The sequence below is a fragment of the Ranitomeya imitator genome, chromosome 8 (assembly GCF_032444005.1).
Source record: "Ranitomeya imitator isolate aRanImi1 chromosome 8, aRanImi1.pri, whole genome shotgun sequence".
Lineage (NCBI taxonomy): Eukaryota > Metazoa > Chordata > Amphibia > Anura > Dendrobatidae > Ranitomeya > Ranitomeya imitator.
Window position 1 is genome coordinate 4,421,320 of NC_091289.1, and position 17,386 is coordinate 4,438,705.

At 59.1% G+C, this 17,386-nt stretch overlaps 2 protein-coding genes across 6 annotated transcripts; both read right to left on the bottom strand.

Moving 5' to 3' along the window:
• Positions 1 to 559: 559 nt before the first annotated feature.
• Positions 560 to 1,804, bottom strand: LOC138647485 (basic salivary proline-rich protein 4-like). The gene has a single exon (XM_069736504.1). It carries the CDS (start codon positions 1,802 to 1,804, stop codon positions 560 to 562), a length of 1,245 nt encoding a protein of 414 aa, XP_069592605.1.
• A 4,404-nt stretch (positions 1,805 to 6,208) lies between these two features.
• HEMK1 (HemK methyltransferase family member 1) lies at positions 6,209 to 17,383 on the bottom strand. Of its 5 annotated transcripts, XM_069736076.1 has the most exons (12): positions 17,145 to 17,383; positions 14,402 to 14,596; positions 13,673 to 13,764; positions 11,087 to 11,180; positions 10,746 to 10,868; positions 10,093 to 10,157; positions 9,973 to 10,022; positions 9,630 to 9,735; positions 9,406 to 9,501; positions 9,197 to 9,310; positions 7,162 to 7,239; positions 6,209 to 7,073 (listed from the first exon to the last, which is right to left on the bottom strand). In XM_069736076.1, the coding sequence occupies exons 1-11, from the start codon at positions 17,220 to 17,222 to the stop codon at positions 7,194 to 7,196; spliced, it is 1,059 nt and encodes a 352-aa protein (XP_069592177.1). In that variant the 5' UTR covers positions 17,223 to 17,383; the 3' UTR covers positions 6,209 to 7,073; positions 7,162 to 7,193. The 5 variants fall into 5 exon arrangements, with proteins under 5 accessions (XP_069592177.1, XP_069592176.1, XP_069592180.1 ...); XM_069736075.1 differs by having other exon boundaries at positions 6,209 to 7,239; positions 17,145 to 17,343; XM_069736079.1 differs by lacking the exon at positions 17,145 to 17,383 and adding an exon at positions 16,932 to 17,106 and having other exon boundaries at positions 6,209 to 7,239.
• Between the last annotated feature and the right edge of the window lie 3 nt (positions 17,384 to 17,386).

Below are 17,386 nucleotides of genomic sequence, written 5' to 3' on the forward strand. Positions count from 1 at the left end.
GAGAGCAGAGCGCAGCCAATCACAGCGCCGGCAGGTTCCTCTTCCTAAGAAGACCGAGGCTCGGAAAATCCCTCCTGATTTCCTGGGAACTGACACAAAGCCTGGAGGCCTGCAGTGATGTGACAGTGACAAAGGGGCGGAACCATTAAACCTCTATAGATACAATGTATCAACCCAAAAACAGGATTTAACTCCTGACCTGCCGGGCTTGTGATCTGGACTTTTGTATGGAGCCCTACAGAGAAGCACCCGAAAAACTCCACAGCACAAGGAGCTCTCCCTATTGGCCCCTTGCTGATGGATGAGGGTCCAACAGCTGAGACCCTCAATGATCCCCACTGTGGGGTTCCGCAGTGCCCCCTCCAGTCAGTGCTCATGGGATAGCGATCTGCGCGCACACGTGTGAGGACCAGGACCCTAATCCTCAGGATTGGGGGCCGAACCCTATAGTCAGACTCATTATAGCTGTATGTTCCCGTAAACGGCAGTCTGTCCTCTCCACCTGCTGTGAAGATGAGTGCAGGCTATTGCTCCCTGTTATCAGCCAGGTGAACCAGGCTCAGATCATTCTCAGAATATGAGCAATTCTATCACCACAGGGGCGGCCCCCCGGCCCTCCTAACGTTTCCGAGGTCTGATCCCCCCTGTCCTCCCCTGTAGGGGGTGCGGTGACATCTGACGAGTCGGACTCTGATCCCTTCTGTGGATCTGATCCCCCCTGTCCTCCCCTGTAGGGGGGTGCGGTGACATTTGACGAGTCAGACTCTGATCCTTTCTGTGGATATGATCCCCCCTGTCCTCCCCTGTAGGGGGTGCGGTGACATTTGACGAGTCGGACTCTGATCCCTTCTGTGGATCTGATCACCCCCTGTCCTCCCCTGTAGGGGGGTGCGGTGACATCTGACGAGTCAGACTCTGATCCCTTCTGTGGATCTGATCCCCCCCCCGTTCTCCCCTGAAGGGGGGTGCGGTGACATCTGACGAGTCGGACTCTGATCCCTTCTGTGGATCTGATCCCCCCCTGTCCTCCCCTGTAGGGGGGTGCGGTGACATCTGACGAGTCGGACTCTGATCCCTTCTGTGGATCTGATCCCCCCCTGTCCTCCCCTGTAGGGGGTGCGGTGACATTTGACGAGTCAGACTCTGATCCCTTCTGTGGATCTGATCCCCCCCTGTCCTCCCCTGTAGGGGGTGCGGTGACATCTGACGAGTCAGACTCTGATCCCTTCTGTGGATCTGATCCCCCCTGTCCTCCCCTGTAGGGGGGTGCGGTGACATTTGACGAGTCAGACTCTGATCCCTTCTGTGGATCTGATCCCCCCCTGTCCTCCCCTGTAGGGGGGTGCGGTGACATTTGACGAGTCAGACTCTGATCCTTTCTGTGGATCTGATCCCCCCTGTCCTCCCCTGTAGGGGGTGCGGTGACATTTGACGAGTCAGACTCTGATCCCTTCTGTGGATCTGATCCCCCCCTGTCCTCCCCTGTAGGGGGGTGCGGTGACATCTGACGAGTCAGACTCTGATCCTTTCTGTGGATCTGATCCCCCCTGTCCTCCCCTGTAGGGGGTGCGGTGACATTTGACGAGTCGGACTCTGATCCCTTCTGTGGATCTGATCCCCCCCTGTCCTCCCCTGTAGGGGGTGCGGTGACATCTGACGAGTCAGACTCTGATCCCTTCTGTGGATCTGATCCCCCCCTGTCCTCCCCTGTAGGGGGTGCGGTGACATTTGACGAGTCAGACTCTGATCCCTTCTGTGGATCTGATCCCCCCCTGTCCTCCCCTGTAGGGGGGTGCGGTGACATTTGACGAGTCAGACTCTGATCCTTTCTGTGGATCTGATCCCCCCTGTCCTCCCCTGTAGGGGGTGCGGTGACATTTGACGAGTCGGACTCTGATCCCTTCTGTGGATCTGATCCCCCCTGTCCTCCCCTGTAGGGGGTGCGGTGACATCTGACGAGTCGGACTCTGATCCCTTCTGTGGATCTGATCCCCCCCTGTCCTCCCCTGTAGGGGGGTGCGGTGACATCTGACGAGTCAGACTCTGATCCCTTCTGTGAATCTGATCCCCCTTGTCCTCCCCTGTAGGGGGTGCGGTGACATTTGACGAGTCAGACTCTGATCCTTTCTGTGGATCTGATCCCCCCTGTCCTCCCCTGTAGGGGGTGCGGTGACATCTGACGAGTCAGACTCTGATCCCTTCTGTGGATCTGATCCCCCCCTGTCCTCCCCTGTAGGGGGGTGCGGTGACATCTGACGAGTCAGACTCTGATCCCTTCTGTGGATCTGATCCCCCCCTGTCCTCCCCTGTAGGGGGGGTGCGGTGACATCTGACGAGTCAGACTCTGATCCCTTCTGTGGATCTGATCCCCCCCTGTCCTTCCCTGTAGGGGGGTGCGGTGACATTTGACGAGTCGGACTCTGATCCCTTCTGTGGATCTGATCCCCCCCTGTCCTTCCCTGTAGGGGGGTGCGGTGACATCTGATGAGTCGGACTCTGATCCCTTCTGTGGATCTGATCCCCCCTGTCCTCCCCTGTAGGGGGGTGCGGTGACATTTGACGAGTCGGACTCTGATCCCTTCTGTGGATCTGATCCCCCCCGTCCTCCCCTGTAGGGGGTGCGGTGACATTTGACGAGTCAGACTCTGATCCCTCCCTGTCCTCCCCTGTAGGGGGTGCGGTGACATTTGACGAGTCGGACTCTGATCCCTTCTGTGGATCTGATCCCCCCCGTTCTCCCCTGTAGGGGGTGCGGTGACATCTGACGAGTCAGACTCTGATCCCTTCTGTGGATCTGATCCCCCCCCTGTCCTCCCCTGTAGGGGGGTGCGGTGACATTTGACGAGTCGGACTCTGATCCCTTCTGTGGATCTGATCCCCCCCGTTCTCCCCTGTAGGGGGGTGCGGTGACATCTGACGAGTCTGACTCTGATCCCTTCTGTGGATCTGATCCCCCCCCTGTCCTCCCCTGTAGGGGGGTGCGGTGACATTTGACGAGTCGGACTCTGATCCCTTCTGTGGATCTGATCCCCCCCTGTCCTCCCCTGTAGGGGGTGCAGTGACATCTGACGAGTCGGACTCTGATCCCTTCTGTGGATCTGATCCCCCCCGGTCCTCCCCTGTAGGGGGGTGCGGTGACATTTGACGAGTCGGACTCTGATCCCTTCTGTGGATCTGATCCCCCCCTGTCCTACCCTGTAGGGGGTGCGGTGACATTTGACGAGTCGGACTCTGATCCCTTCTGTGGATCTGATCCCCCCCTGTCCTCCCCTGTAGGGGGGTGCGGTGACATCTGACGAGTCAGACTCTGATCCCTTCTGTGGATCTGATCCCCCCCCTGTCCTCCCCTGTAGGGGGTGCGGTGACATCTGACGAGTCAGACTCTGATCCCTTCTGTGGATCTGATCATCCCCTGTCCTCCCCTGTAGGGGGGTGCAGTGACATCTGACGAGTAAGACACTGATCCCTTCTGTGGATCTGATCCCCCCGGTCCTCCCCTGTAGGGGGGTGCGGTGACATCTGATGAGTCGGACTCTGATCCCTTCTGTGGATCTGATCCCCCCTGTCCTCCCCTGTAGGGGGTGCGGTGACATTTGACGAGTCGGACTCTGATCCCTTCTGTGGATCTGATCCCCCCCTGTCCTCCCCTGTAGGGGGTGCGGTGACATTTGACGAGTCAGACTCTGATCCCTTCTGTGGATCTGATCCCCCCTGTCCTCCCCTGTAGGGGGTGCGGTGACATTTGACGAGTCAGACTCTGATCCCTTCTGTGGATCTGATCCCCCCCTTTCTCCCCTGTAGGGGGTGCGGTGACATCTGACAAGTCAGACTCTGATCCCTTCTGTGGATCTGATCCCCCCCTGTCCTCCCCTGTAGGGGGGTGCGGTGACATCTGACGAGTCAGACTCTGATCCCTTCTGTGGATCTGATCCCCCCCTGTCCTCCCCTGTAGGGGGGTGCGGTGACATCTGACGAGTCAGACTCTGATCCCTTCTGTGGATCTGATCCCCCCCTGTCCTTCCCTGTAGGGGGGTGCGGTGACATTTGACGAGTCGGACTCTGATCCCTTCTGTGGATCTGATCCCCCCCTGTAGGGGGTGCGGTGACATTTGACGAGTCGGACTCTGATCCCTTCTTTGGATCTGATCCCCCGTGTCCTCCCCTGTAGGGGGTGCGGTGACATCTGACAAGTCTGACTCTGATCCCTTCTGTGGATCTGATCCCCCCCTGTAGGGGGTGCGGTGACATTTGACGAGTCAGACTCTGATCCCTTCTGTGGATCTGATCCCCCCCCTGTCCTCCCCTGTAGGGGGTGCGGTGACATCTGACGAGTCAGACTCTGATCCCTTCTGTGGATCTGATCCCCCCTGTCCTCCCCTGTAGGGGGGTGCGGTGACATCTGACGAGTCAGACTCTGATCCCTTCTTTGGATCTGATCCCCCGTGTCCTCCCCTGTAGGGGGTGCGGTGACATCTGACGAGTCAGACTCTGATCCCTTCTGTGGATCTGATCCCCCCCTGTCCTCCCCTGTAGGGGGGTGCGGTGACATTTGACGAGTCGGACTCTGATCCCTTCTGTGGATCTGATCCCCCGTGTCCTCCCCTGTAGGGGGTGCGGTGACATCTGACGAGTCAGACTCTGATCCCTTCTGTGGATCTGATCCCCCCCTGTCCTCCCCTGTAGGGGGGTGCGGTGACATCTGACGAGTCAGACTCTGATCCCTTCTTTGGATCTGATCCCCCGTGTCCTCCCCTGTAGGGGGTGCGGTGACATCTGACGAGTCAGACTCTGATCCCTTCTGTGGATCTGATCCCCCCCTGTCCTTCCCTGTAGGGGGGTGCGGTGACATTTGACGAGTCGGACTCTGATCCCTTCTGTGGATCTGATCCCCCCCTGTAGGGGGTGCGGTGACATTTGACGAGTCGGACTCTGATCCCTTCTTTGGATCTGATCCCCCGTGTCCTCCCCTGTAGGGGGTGCGGTGACATCTGACAAGTCTGACTCTGATCCCTTCTGTGGATCTGATCCCCCCCTGTAGGGGGTGCGGTGACATTTGACGAGTCAGACTCTGATCCCTTCTGTGGATCTGATCCCCCCCCTGTCCTCCCCTGTAGGGGGTGCGGTGACATCTGACGAGTCAGACTCTGATCCCTTCTGTGGATCTGATCCCCCCTGTCCTCCCCTGTAGGGGGGTGCGGTGACATCTGACGAGTCAGACTCTGATCCCTTCTTTGGATCTGATCCCCCGTGTCCTCCCCTGTAGGGGGTGCGGTGACATCTGACGAGTCAGACTCTGATCCCTTCTGTGGATCTGATCCCCCCTGTCCTCCCCTGTAGGGGGTGCGGTGACATTTGACGAGTCAGACTCTGATCCCTTCTGTGGATCTAATCCCCCCTGTCCTCCCCTGTAGGGGGTGCAGTGACATTTGACGAGTCGGACTCTGATCCCCCCTGTCCTCCCCTGAAGGGGAATGCGGTGCTCGGTCGGGGACCTCAGCTGATTTTTTCCATCTTGACTCTTCCATGAATTATTATTTATCCATTTTCCAGAAATGCTTCGCGATCATAAACATTCCCTGGAAAGACAGAATTCTCTGCCGTCAGGAATCTACAAACAAATCCCCTCTTTTGCAGAGTCCAGGGACTGCGATTCCCTTAAGGACGCCCTGTACGGGGTTTCCTGGAATCCCTGCTCACACACATCTGCTCCGGATCATATAGAACCACCTCCCGGGCAGGTATTATTGGGCCGAGGGTCTTCTCTTCAGGATGAGGGGCTTCTGAAATAACGACACACAGTACAAAGTGCCGTCCTAGAATATCTGACGATCACAAGGTGCCGGACGATCAGACTTTCTGTATGATCAGGTCCGGATGTTGCTAGTGATTGATTAGTATGAGTAGAATCTTTGCCACCTCTGACTCTGATATTGTAGTGTACCCCATTATCCCGGACCCCTGTAATCATCTCTGCACGTCGTGGCTCTGGCTTGTTCCTTTAGCGGATAGTTTATATTCCGGTTGCCATGGTAATAAGGAGCTTATCATTGTATCCGCCTGGTACTGATCACCGCTGATCCACTCGATTTCCCAGGTGGTAACGGAAGATGCTAGAGTCTAAAACGCAGAGCTAAGCGGCAGGTATCGGGCTTCTTATCCCCACCAAAATGTAATCTGACGTTAACAAAAGATGGTGCTGCAACTTTGTAACAGTTTTTGCATTTTAATGTTTCATCATTACGATCTCTGCTTAATGTCAGGCTTAAAATTCATCAGGACAGAATAAAGCTGAGGCTTTGCTCCAGCGAAGGAAAAGCTGCAGACGAGAGGTTTGCATTCACTGACAGCAAGCGGAGGCCATGACAATGTGAAGCTCATGGAGATCACTGATTCTGCATTTTACATAATGAAGATCGACTGAGCAGATCCATAAAAATATTAAGATTCCAGCCAGCCGGACAGCCAGAGAATCGCACAAATCAACACAAAAGGCACCAAGCCGGAAAAGCCTCGTCCATGGGGCCGACGCAGACCGCGGGGACGACGCAGACCGCGGGGACGACGCAGACCGCGGGGACGACGCCATCATACATGACATTAGGGAGCATCTGACAATTTCCACCTCGTCATTCATTGCTGAATTCCTGGAATGATCTCTGGGACAGACGGGACTTTGTCACCCGGATTCTAGGAACTGGCAACAGTGCAGGATTCCAGGATGGAGGGGGAGGGGTGGCAGGGAAGATGGACGCCGAGGGAGGAGGAGGAGGGAAATCTGCCGGGTCACCATCCACTGATCAGACCACACCGCTGACAACCTGCCAGTATACATGTGTGACAGGTTGTCAGCTCCGCCTCCAGTGCTGGAATAAAGATCTGATCAATAGACATAAGAAAGCAATACCCGCATCAGATTGATTGATCGCTGCGGCTGTCATTTCTGGGGTCTGGGGGTGGTGTACAGGGGGCTTCATCTATATTTGAGACACACATGCTCCAGACACATTTCTCATTTCTTCCCATTATGTATCACTTTCAATAGAGCATCCTCATTTCCTGGAGCTGAGATACACCTGTATGGAGGGATGGATACCTCACTAGTGACTTGTCTGCAGTGTCAGTGCACAGGGCTAAGATACACCACTATGGAGGGATGGATACCTCACTAGTGACTTGTCCCGGTGTCCGCAGTGTCAGTGCTCGGAGCTTTGTCTCCTCCGTAGATGGATGAAGCGAGGTCTGAGGAAAAAGATGAACAGAAGTCAGACATTGGGGCCGGACAGGAGAGGAACAATGAGATGTATGAGTGAGGACAGACGTTGTATGCTACAGAGATGGGCACTGCACAGTGCTGCCCTCGCCCGCAGAGCTCACCCTGCCCCTCGCCCGCAGGGCTCACCCTACCCCTCGCCCGCAGAGCTCACCCTGCCCCTCGCCCGCAGGGCTCACCCTACCCCTCGCCCGCAGAGCTCACCCTTCCCCTCGCCCGCAGAGCTCACCCTGCCCCTCGCCCGCAGGGCTCACCCTGCCCCTCGCCGTAGAGCTCACCCTGCCCCTCGCCCGCAGAGCTCACCCTGCCCCTCGCCGTAGAGCTCACCCTTCCCCTCGCCGTAGAGCTCACCCTGCCCCTCGCCCGCAGAGCTCACCCTGCCCCTCGCCCGCAGAGCTCACCCTGCCCCTCGCCCGCAGAGCTCACCCTTCCCCTCGCCGTAGAGCTCACCCTGCCCCTCGCCCGCAGAGCTCACCCTGCCCCTCGCCCGCAGGGCTCACCCTTCCCCTCGCCGTAGAGCTCACCCTGCCCCTCGCCCGCAGAGCTCACCCTGCCCCTCGCCGTAGAGCTCACCCTTCCCCTCGCCGTAGAGCTCACCCTGCCCCTCGCCCGCAGAGCTCACCCTACCCCTCGCCCGCAGAGCTCACCCTTCCCCTCGCCGTAGAGCTCACCCTGCCCCTCGCCCGCAGGGCTCACCCTGCCCCTCGCCCGCAGGGCTCACCCTGCCCCTCGCCCGCAGAGCTCACCCTGCCCCTCGCCCGCAGGGCTCACCCTGCCCCTCGCCCGCAGGGCTCACCCTGCCCCTCGCCCGCAGGGCTCACCCTGCCCCTCGCCCGCAGAGCTCACCCTTCCCCTCGCCCACAGAGCTCACCCTGCCCCCCCCTGTAGAGCTCACCTTGCCCCTCGCCCGCAGAGCTCACCTTGCCCCTCGCCCGCAGGGCTCACCCTGCCGCTCACCCTGCCCCGCCCGCAGAGCTCACCCTGCCCCTCGCCCGCAGGGCTCACCCTGCCCCTCGCCCGCAGGGCTCACCCTGCCCCTCGCCCGCAGGGCTCACCCTGCCCCTCGCCCGCAGGGCTCACCCTGCCCCTCGCCCGCAGAGCTCACCCTGCCCCTCTCCCGCAGAGCTCACCCTGCCCCCCCACCTGTAGAGCTCACCTTGCCCCTCGCCCGCAGGGCTCACCCTGCCGCTCACCCTGCCCCGCCCGCAGAGCTCACCCTGCCCCTCGCCCGCAGGGCTCACCCTGCCCCTCGCCCGCAGAGCTAACCCTGCCCCCCGCCCGCAGAGCTCACCTTGCCCCTCGCCCGCAGAGCTCACCTTGCCCCTCGCCCGCAGAGCTCACCCTGCCCCTCGCCCGCAGAGCTCACCCTGCCCCTCGCCCGCAGAGCTCACCCTGCCCCTCGCCCGCAGAGCTCACCCTGCCCCTCGCCCGCAGGGCTCACCCTGCCCCCCCCCCCCACCTGTAGAGCTCACCTTGCCCCTCGCCCGCAGAGCTCACCCTGCCCCCCTCCCCACCTGTAGAGCTCACCTTGCCCCTCGCCCGCAGGGCTCACCCTGCCCCTCGCCCACAGAGCTAACCCTGCCCCCCGCCTGCAGAGCTCACCTTGCCCCTCGCCCGCAGAGCTCACCCTGCCCCTCGCCCGCAGAGCTCACCCTGCCCCTCGCCCGTAGATCTCACCCTGCCCCTCGCCCGCAGATCTCACCCTGCCGCTCACCCTGCCCCCTGCCCCTATCCCTGTAGGTTATCATTACGGGCAGCCTGGTGACAGGTGGCCCCCCGTCTTTTGTGCACCTTATTTTGGGGGGGTAATAATCAGAGTTACAAAGCTGTAAGTGATTGATACACTGCGAGTTATTGGCAAACATGGCACAATATGGAGCAGGTACACAGTGAACGGTCTGCCACACACATGAATATCTTACTTACTTGCCGCAGAAATCCTTCACTATATTCAGGAGCTGTAGTCGCCCCTCTGGGTGGTCTTCCAGCCATTTTTGCACCATCTCAGGATGCCGAGGATCCCCCTCCAGATAAACATCACTGGAAATTGAAGGAACAGCAGACATTGGAGACCCTGAACATCCAAGCCCCCCCCCCCCCCCATCAACTGCAGAAGTCGCGATAAGGTCACGTACCCCCCGTCCTTTAGCATGAGCGGTGCAAGACGTAGGATCCCCTTCATCACATCCATGCCATCGAGACCCCCATGTAATGCTGAGTGGTCTTCATATCTAGGAACATGGCACAGGCTGGAAGAGCTCAGGCTAATAATAGGGGGATACAGACAGGAGACCCTTGGCCCTCAGACTAATAATAGGGGGATACAGACAGGAGACCCTCGGCCCCATACAGCACCCACCTGAGGATCTCCGGCTCCAGCTGACTCATGTCCTCTGTACATATATAGGGCGGATTACTGACCACCGCAGACACGGCCCCCAGATCCAGAAGTCGCTCTATGGGATCTGCGTTGTGAGGAAGGAGGTCAGTAACGCACCAGATACAATGTCTGTGACACTACAACTCTCAGCATGCTGGGAGGGCGCACACTGCAAATCACTGACTCATAAAATCGCAATTCTACAATGACATCCACGATGGGAGTTATCCCCCAAGAAAGTGTCTCCCAGGCCCCCAATAGGAAGAAAGTACTGTGCCGATCAGCAGAGGAAACACTGCGCTGCCGAGCGTCCACATCTCACCGGTCAAAACGTCGTGCTGCAGAAGGTGAAGTCTGTGCTGCAGGCCGAGCCTGGAGGAAGGAGCAACAGAGTCAGGAGCTGCGCGGAGCTCGTATCTGCGCTCCTAGTTCAGGGACCTACCTCACGGCGTTATCCCGGGTCAGACTCACAGCGGCCTTGGATTTATCTATGGCGATGACGCGCACCTAAGAGACATGGAGAGGCAGAGGGTAAATACGGGGAGCGCAGGGTACGGCCGGGGAGGGAGGGGTACGGCCGGGGTACAGCTGGGGAGCGCAGGGTACGTCCGGGGAGCGCGGGGTACGTCCGGGGAGCGCGGGGTACGTCCGGAAAGCGCGGGGGTGCGTCCGGAGAGCGCGGGGTGCGTCCGGAGAGCGCGGGGTGCGTCCGGAGAGCGCGGGGTGCGTCCGGAGAGCGCGGGGTGCGTCCGGAGAGCGCGGGGTGCGTCCGGAGAGCGCGGGGTGCGTCCGGAGAGCGCGGGGTGCGTCCGAGTAGGGCGGGGGAACATCCAGGGATGGCGGGGAACGCCTGGAGTGGGCGAGGTACGCACGGGGTACGTCCGGGGAGCGCGGGGTACGTCCGGGGAGCGCGGGGTACGTCCGGGGAGCGCGGGGAACATCCGGGGACGGCAGGGAACGCCCGGAGGGGGCGGGGTACGCCCAGGGAGAGTGGGGTACGTCCGGAGAGCGCAGAGTCAACTCATCACGATGCATCACAGGAAACAGCGGTAGGAGGGACAGAGAGTGTGGGCGTGATGGCGGAGGTCCCTTTACCTGAGGGATCCTCCGGAGTAACGCCAAGGACACAGCTCCTGATCCACAGCCAACCTCTAGTATGGAGTCCTCGGCAGAACGGTGCAGCTCCTCGCAGTCGGCCACCACCAGCCCCACGAGCTCCTGCATCAGAGACACAACATCACTACAACGGCCATACTGCACGGGTGACCACAAGTCTCCTCCCTCTTGTTATTGAGGCTCGTCCCTCTAGGAGCGGTACACCTCTGAACGGAGCAGAGCTGCAGTGTAAAGCATGAAAGGGAGGAGCAGGAGACGGAGCTGTGGAGGTGATAAAATGGAGCAGACGAGGCAGCTAAGAAGCCCTGACCCTCTCCTACCTCCGTCTCCGGCCGCGGGATCAGCACTGGGGGTCTCATTTCTAGCGTCATGTCCAGGAAGTCCCATTCTCCAATTATATATTGGACGGGAACCCTGGAGGTGAGAAAAACATGAAGGACGAGTCCAGGCTCTGCCCAAAAGAAGGCTGCAGAGCGAGGGGGACAGGAGGCCGAGAACGGTGCGAGCCCTAAAGCCACTGCCTGTGTGGCAGAACAGCACCGGTGTGAGGAGCGAGCACTGCACATATACTCAGCAGTGTGTACTGTATATAGAGTGAATCGACGCGCTCCGCTCCACACACTGTATATACGAGGAGACGTCACGCTCCGCTACACACACTGTATATACGAGGAGACGTCACGCTCCGCTACACACACTGTATATACGAGGAGACGTCGCGCTCCGCTCCACACACTGTATATACGAGGAGACGACGCGCTCCGCTCCACACACTGTATATACGAGGAGACGTCACGCTCCGCTCCACACACTGTATATACGAGGAGACGTCACGCTCCACACACTGTATATACGAGGAGACGACGCGCTCCGCTCCACACACTGTATATACGAGGAGACGTCACGCTCCGCTACACACACTGTATATACGAGGAGACGTCGCGCTCCGCTCCACACACTGTATATACGAGGAGACGTCACGCTCCGCTCCACACACTGTATATACGAGGAGACGTCACGCTCCACACACTGTATATACGAGGAGACGACGCGCTCCGCTCCACACACTGTATATACGAGGAGACGTCACGCTCCGCTACACACACTGTATATACGAGGAGACGTCGCGCTCCGCTCCACATACTGTATATATACGAGGAGACGTCGCGCTCCGCTCCACACACTGTATATACGAGGAGACGACGCGCTCCGCTCCACACACTGTATATACGAGGAGACGTCACGCTCCGCTACACACACTGTATATACGAGGAGACGTCGCGCTCCGCTACACACACTGTATATACGAGGAGACGTCGCGCTCCGCTCCACACACTGTATATACGAGGAGACGTCACGCTCCACACACTGTATATACGAGGAGACGACGCGCTCCGCTCCACACACTGTATATACGAGGAGACGTCACGCTCCACACACTGTATATACGAGGAGACGACGCGCTCCGCTCCACACACTGTATATACGAGGAGACGTCACGCTCCGCTCCACACACTGTATATACAAGGAGACGTCACGCTCCACACACTGTATATACGAGGAGACGTCACGCTCCGCTCCACACACTGTATATACGAGGAGACGTCATGCTCCACACACTGTATATACGAGGAGACGTCACGCTCCGCTCCACTCACTTTATATACGAGGAGAAGTCATGCTCCACACACTGTATATACGAGGAGACGTCATGCTCCACACACTGTATATACGAGACGTCACGCTCCGCTCCACACACTGTATATACGAGGAGACGACGCGCTCCGCTCCACACACTGTATATACGAGGAGACGACACGCTCCGCTCCACACACTGTATATACGAGGAGACGTCGCGCTCCGCTCCACACACTGTATATACGAGGAGACGTCACGCTCCGCTCCATACACTGTATATACGAGGAGACGTCACGCTCCGCTCCACACACTGTATATACGAGGAGACGTCACGCTCCGCTCCACACACTGTATATACGAGGATATGACGCGCTCCGCTCCACACACTGTATATACGAGGAGACGACGCACTCCGCTCCACACACTGTATATACGAGGAGACGTCATGCTCCACACACTGTATATACGAGGAGACGTCACGCTCCGCTCCACACACTGTATATATGAGGAGACGTCACGCTCCGCTCCACACACTGTATATACGAGGAGATGTCACGCTCCGCTCCACACACTGTATATACGAGGAGACATCGCGCTCCGCTCCACAGACTGTATATACGAGGAGACATCGCGCTCCGCTCCACACACTGTATATACGAGGAGACGTCACGCTCCGCTCCACACACTGTATATACGAGGAGACGTCACGCTCCACACACTGTATATACGAGGAGACGAAGCGCTCCGCTCCACACACTGTATATACGAGAGTTGCGCTCCACACACTGTATATACGAGGAGACGTCACGCTCCGCTCCACACACTGTATATGCGAGGAGAGAGTCACGCTCCACACACTGTATATACGTGGAGACGTCACGCTCCGCTCCACACACTGTATATACACTGGGTTCATTGTTCCGGGAAGCTGTGATTCATCTGTTACTTAACCACTATAATAAAGGATCGAGGCCAGGAGGAATCCTACAATCGTCAGTGACGCTGCACATACAAGTCACCTTTACATAACCCTAATCTGCACTGCAGCTCTTCCCTTGTGCTTCAGCCACATCCAGAGCTGCAGACACTGAACCAGCAGGGACATGTGACGTCCTGGAACCAACAGATGAGGAACCAGCAGAACCATGAATGCAGCTCTGCATGTGACTTGTGATCAGGACAAGATGAATGAAGTTAAGGATTTTAATACTGAGATTCACAAGTGATGAGACGCGTGAGATCAGTAACGTGCGGCGGAGCGCACTCACCTCTTCAGACGTTGTTGTGCCATTTTCTCTACAAGCAGCAGCTGATCGGCAGACACTGGAGAACGCGCTGCGCAGGATCCGATACTGTGCATCTGCCAGACAGAAAAAGGGATCTGTGAGGACGTGAGCACCCCCCCAACCGGAGCACCCCCACTACCGTAGCACCCCCACCACCGGAGCAACCCCACCACCAGAGCACTCCCACCACCGGAGCACCCCCACCCGTTGCAGCACCCCACCACCGGGGCACCCTCCCAACTTGAGCACCCCCACCACCGCAGCACTCCCCCGCTGGAGTAACCCCACCACCAGAGCAACCCCACCACCAGAGCACTCCCACTCCCCCCCACTGGAGCACCCCCACCACCACTGGAGCACCCCGACTACCAGTGCACCCCCACCACCAACAGAGCACAGAAGAGAAACCACAGGAACCTGTATTGCAAAAGCAGTGAAACAACAGATATGATCATGGAGCAGCTGCCAGATGCCTATGTCCCCTCCAAACTTAACCCATCTATCCTCACCTCCTTTTCCAGACCCCCCACTCCATTCCTCCAGACCCCCCCCCCCCACACTCCATTCCTCCAGACCCCCCCCCCCCCCACTCCATTCCTCCAGACCCCCCTCCCCCACACTCCATTCCTCCCCCCCCCCACTCCATTCCTCCAGACCCCAGTTCAGTCCCTTCCTCCAGACCCTCTTCTGCCCTCAGGATCTTGCACTCACCGTCTTTGCTCCCAGTGCATGAGCGATTAGTATTTGGCTGGAGTCCTCGGGCTCAGGGATCCCATGTTGATGGAAGACTTTCTCCCAGTATGATGCCAGTTTACCCGCTGTCATTCCTGTTGCCCCCATCCTACGGCACGGCACTGGTATATGGGCAACTTTGGCAAGAAACTGGCGCAGTAAAGGTTGCATGACCTGCAGGACAAAGAAAAACTCTGTGGAGTTCCCACAATACATAGATGGTACTATAATGGCCAGATCGCAGCCCGATGCTCGGCCACTGCTGCTCGGCCGCCGCTGCCAACCACTCACACCTAATGCCCTCAGTGCCTTCTCTTCTGCCTGCCCCATGGGACTATGCATCACTCGCTGTACATCCGGATTCATGAACAGAATGTCAGCACTACACACAGAAGAGCGGCAGCAATCAGGAGGCTGGATCTGTGTCAGTGCATGTGCCGTTCAGGACATGTGGAAAGCTGGGTGACCACGAGCGCCATCATGGGGCTCATGGTGGCGATGGCACGCTCAGGTGTTTTTTTATTATGATGCAGAGAACATCAGAGGAATTACGATCCGCGGACACGGCGCGTCTACATCAGCTCCAGGAATTCAGGGCGGCGGCCGATCCTCCTCGGATCACTGGAAACCGGCACCAGGACTGCCCAAAAAAGTGCCCGAGTCAGAGTGCAGGCGTCAGCCGGACATGTGCTCGGCAGTAATGGCGTCATATGGCGGTATAATGTGAGGGCGGTATCATAGGACAAGGCCCGGCCGACTAATGACCTGACGGCGGCGTAGGTATCCACAGAGCTGACGGTGACTGGCCCCGCGGCAGGCGGCACTTGCACCAGCGCTGTGTTTTGGCTCCTGGGCGCTGCGTGGCATTACCTCCCTGTATGGGGCAGAATTATGTAGGCACACAGGGCAGGCGCCAAGATGGCAGTAATCCGGCACAGCTGAGGCCACCGATAGGCTGCCAGGGGGTGCTTCGGACTGTAGGGGGGGGGGTGCTTCCGACTGTAGGGGGGGGGGGGGTGCTCCAGACTGATGGGGGGGGAAGGTGCTCCGGACTGATGGGGGGGGGGGGGGGGGAAGGTGCTACTGACTGTTTTCGGGGGGTGCGCCGGACTGTTGGGGGGGGGTGCTCCGGACTGTAGGGGGGGTGTGCTCCGGACTGTTGGGGGGGGGGGGGTGCTCCAGACTGATGGGGGGGGAAGGTGCTCCGGACTGATGGGGGGGGGGGAAGGTGCTCCGGACTGATGGGGGGGAAGGTGCTACTGACTGTTTTCGGGGGTGCTCCGGACTGTTGGGGGGGGGTGCTCCAGACTGTTGGGGGGGGTGCTCCAGACTGTTGGGGGGGGGCTCCAGACTGTTGGGGGGGGGGGGGGCTCCAGACTGTTGGGGGAGGGGGAGAGGGGCGCCGGACTGTTGGGGGGGGGTGCTCCAGACTGTTGGGTGAGGGGCGCCGGACTGCTGGGGGGTGCCCCCGGACTGTTGGGGGGGTGCTCTAGACTGTTGGGGGGGGGGCTCCGGACTGTTGGGGGGGGGTGCTCCAGACTGTTGGGTGAGGGGCGTTGGACTGTTGGGGGGGGGGGTGCCCCGTTGGGGGGGGGGTGCTCCAGACTGTTGGGGGGGGGGGTGCTCCAGACTGTTGGGGGGGGTGCTCCAGACTGTTGGGTGAGGGGCGGTGGACTGTTGGGGGGGGGGGTGCCCCGTTGGGGGGGGGTGCCCCGGACTGCTGGGGGGGCTGGGGGGGGGCTCCGGACTGTTGGGGGGGGGGGTGCTCCGGACTGTTGGGGGGGGGGTGCTCCAGACTGTTGGGGGGGGGTGCTCCAGACTGTTGGGGGGGGGGGTGCTCCAGACTGTTGGGGGGGGGGGTGCTCCAGACTGTTGGGGGGGGGTGCTCCAGACTGTTGGGGGGGGGTGCTCCGGACTGTTGGGGGTGGGGGGGGGGTGCTCCAGACTGTTGGGGGGGGTGCTCCGGACTATTGGGGGTGGGGGGGTGCTGCGGACTGTCGGGGGGGTGCTCCGGACTGTTGGGGGGTGGGGGCTCCGGACAGTTGGGGGGTGCTCCAGGACAGTTGGGGGGTGCTCCGGACTGTTGGGGGGGTCATCGAGACTGTTGGGGGGGTGCTCCGGACTATTGGGGGGGGGGTGCTGCGGACTGTTGGGGGGTGCTCCGGACTGTTGGGGGGGTGATCGAGACTGTTGGGGGGGGGGGTGCTGCGGACTGTTGGGGGGGTGCTCCGGACTATTGGGGGGGGGGGGTGCTGCGGACTGTTGGGGGGGTGCTCCGGACTCGTCGGTTGCTTTCTTTTTTACAGGTGTAATAAGAGGAACGGATGACCATGACAACACACTGCACAGCGGCTGGAGGGGAAGCACCTGAACGCTGCCCGCGCCGCCATATTGTGCCATTTTCTGCCGCTGTCGTCGCCTCAGGCCGCTCCACATATTTTGTACATTTCTGCTTAATAAACTTGCAAAAAGAAAAAAAGTTAAAGTGAAAAAGAAAGTAAGAACTGACTTTAGTCTCGTCTCTGAATCACTGAGGTGGAACTACCAGTCGCAGCATGTCCAGAGGGCGAGGCGAGACATGCTTGGCCTTGTGGTGTCACATGAAGCCTATGGCAGTGTAGAGCAGTCACCTGCCTCCGGGGCTGAGCGATAACGGCACCGGGAACTAATCCTACCTGGCAGCTGAGGGGTTAACGGAGCACTGTGACATGAACGGACATACCACTTCCGGAATCTCCAGAAAACGAAGCACCAGAACATTAGTTCCTAAAGGTTCCGTTTCTTTCCTGCGCATGACCATTGTTGTCCTTTTCTGTTTTCGTCTTCATCCCCGTAGACATTTTGGAAATGCCATCGCGGTAACTATGGCAGCATTTGTGGTCCTTACTCCTTCCCAGTATGGGTATGCCTGCGCCCGTAGTAAAGATGGCGGCGCTCTATCACTTAGCTTTTGTTCCTTTCCGT

Excerpts from the sequence above, each read along its gene's own strand:
- LOC138647485 (XM_069736504.1), bottom strand. The coding sequence starts at position 1,804 with ATGTCACCGCACCCCCCTACAGGGGAGGACAGGGGGGGATCAGATCCA.
- HEMK1 (XM_069736076.1), bottom strand. The coding sequence starts at position 17,222 with ATGGTCATGCGCAGGAAAGAAACGGAACCTTTAGGAACTAATGTTCTG. Across the intron at positions 11,181-13,672 it reads GCACAACAACGTCTGAAGAG|GGTTCCCGTCCAATATATAA; the intron begins GTGAGTGCGCTC and ends TCTCACCTCCAG. Across the intron at positions 7,240-9,196 it reads GTGAAGGATTTCTGCGGCAA|ACCTCGCTTCATCCATCTAC; the intron begins GTAAGTAAGATA and ends CTTTTTCCTCAG.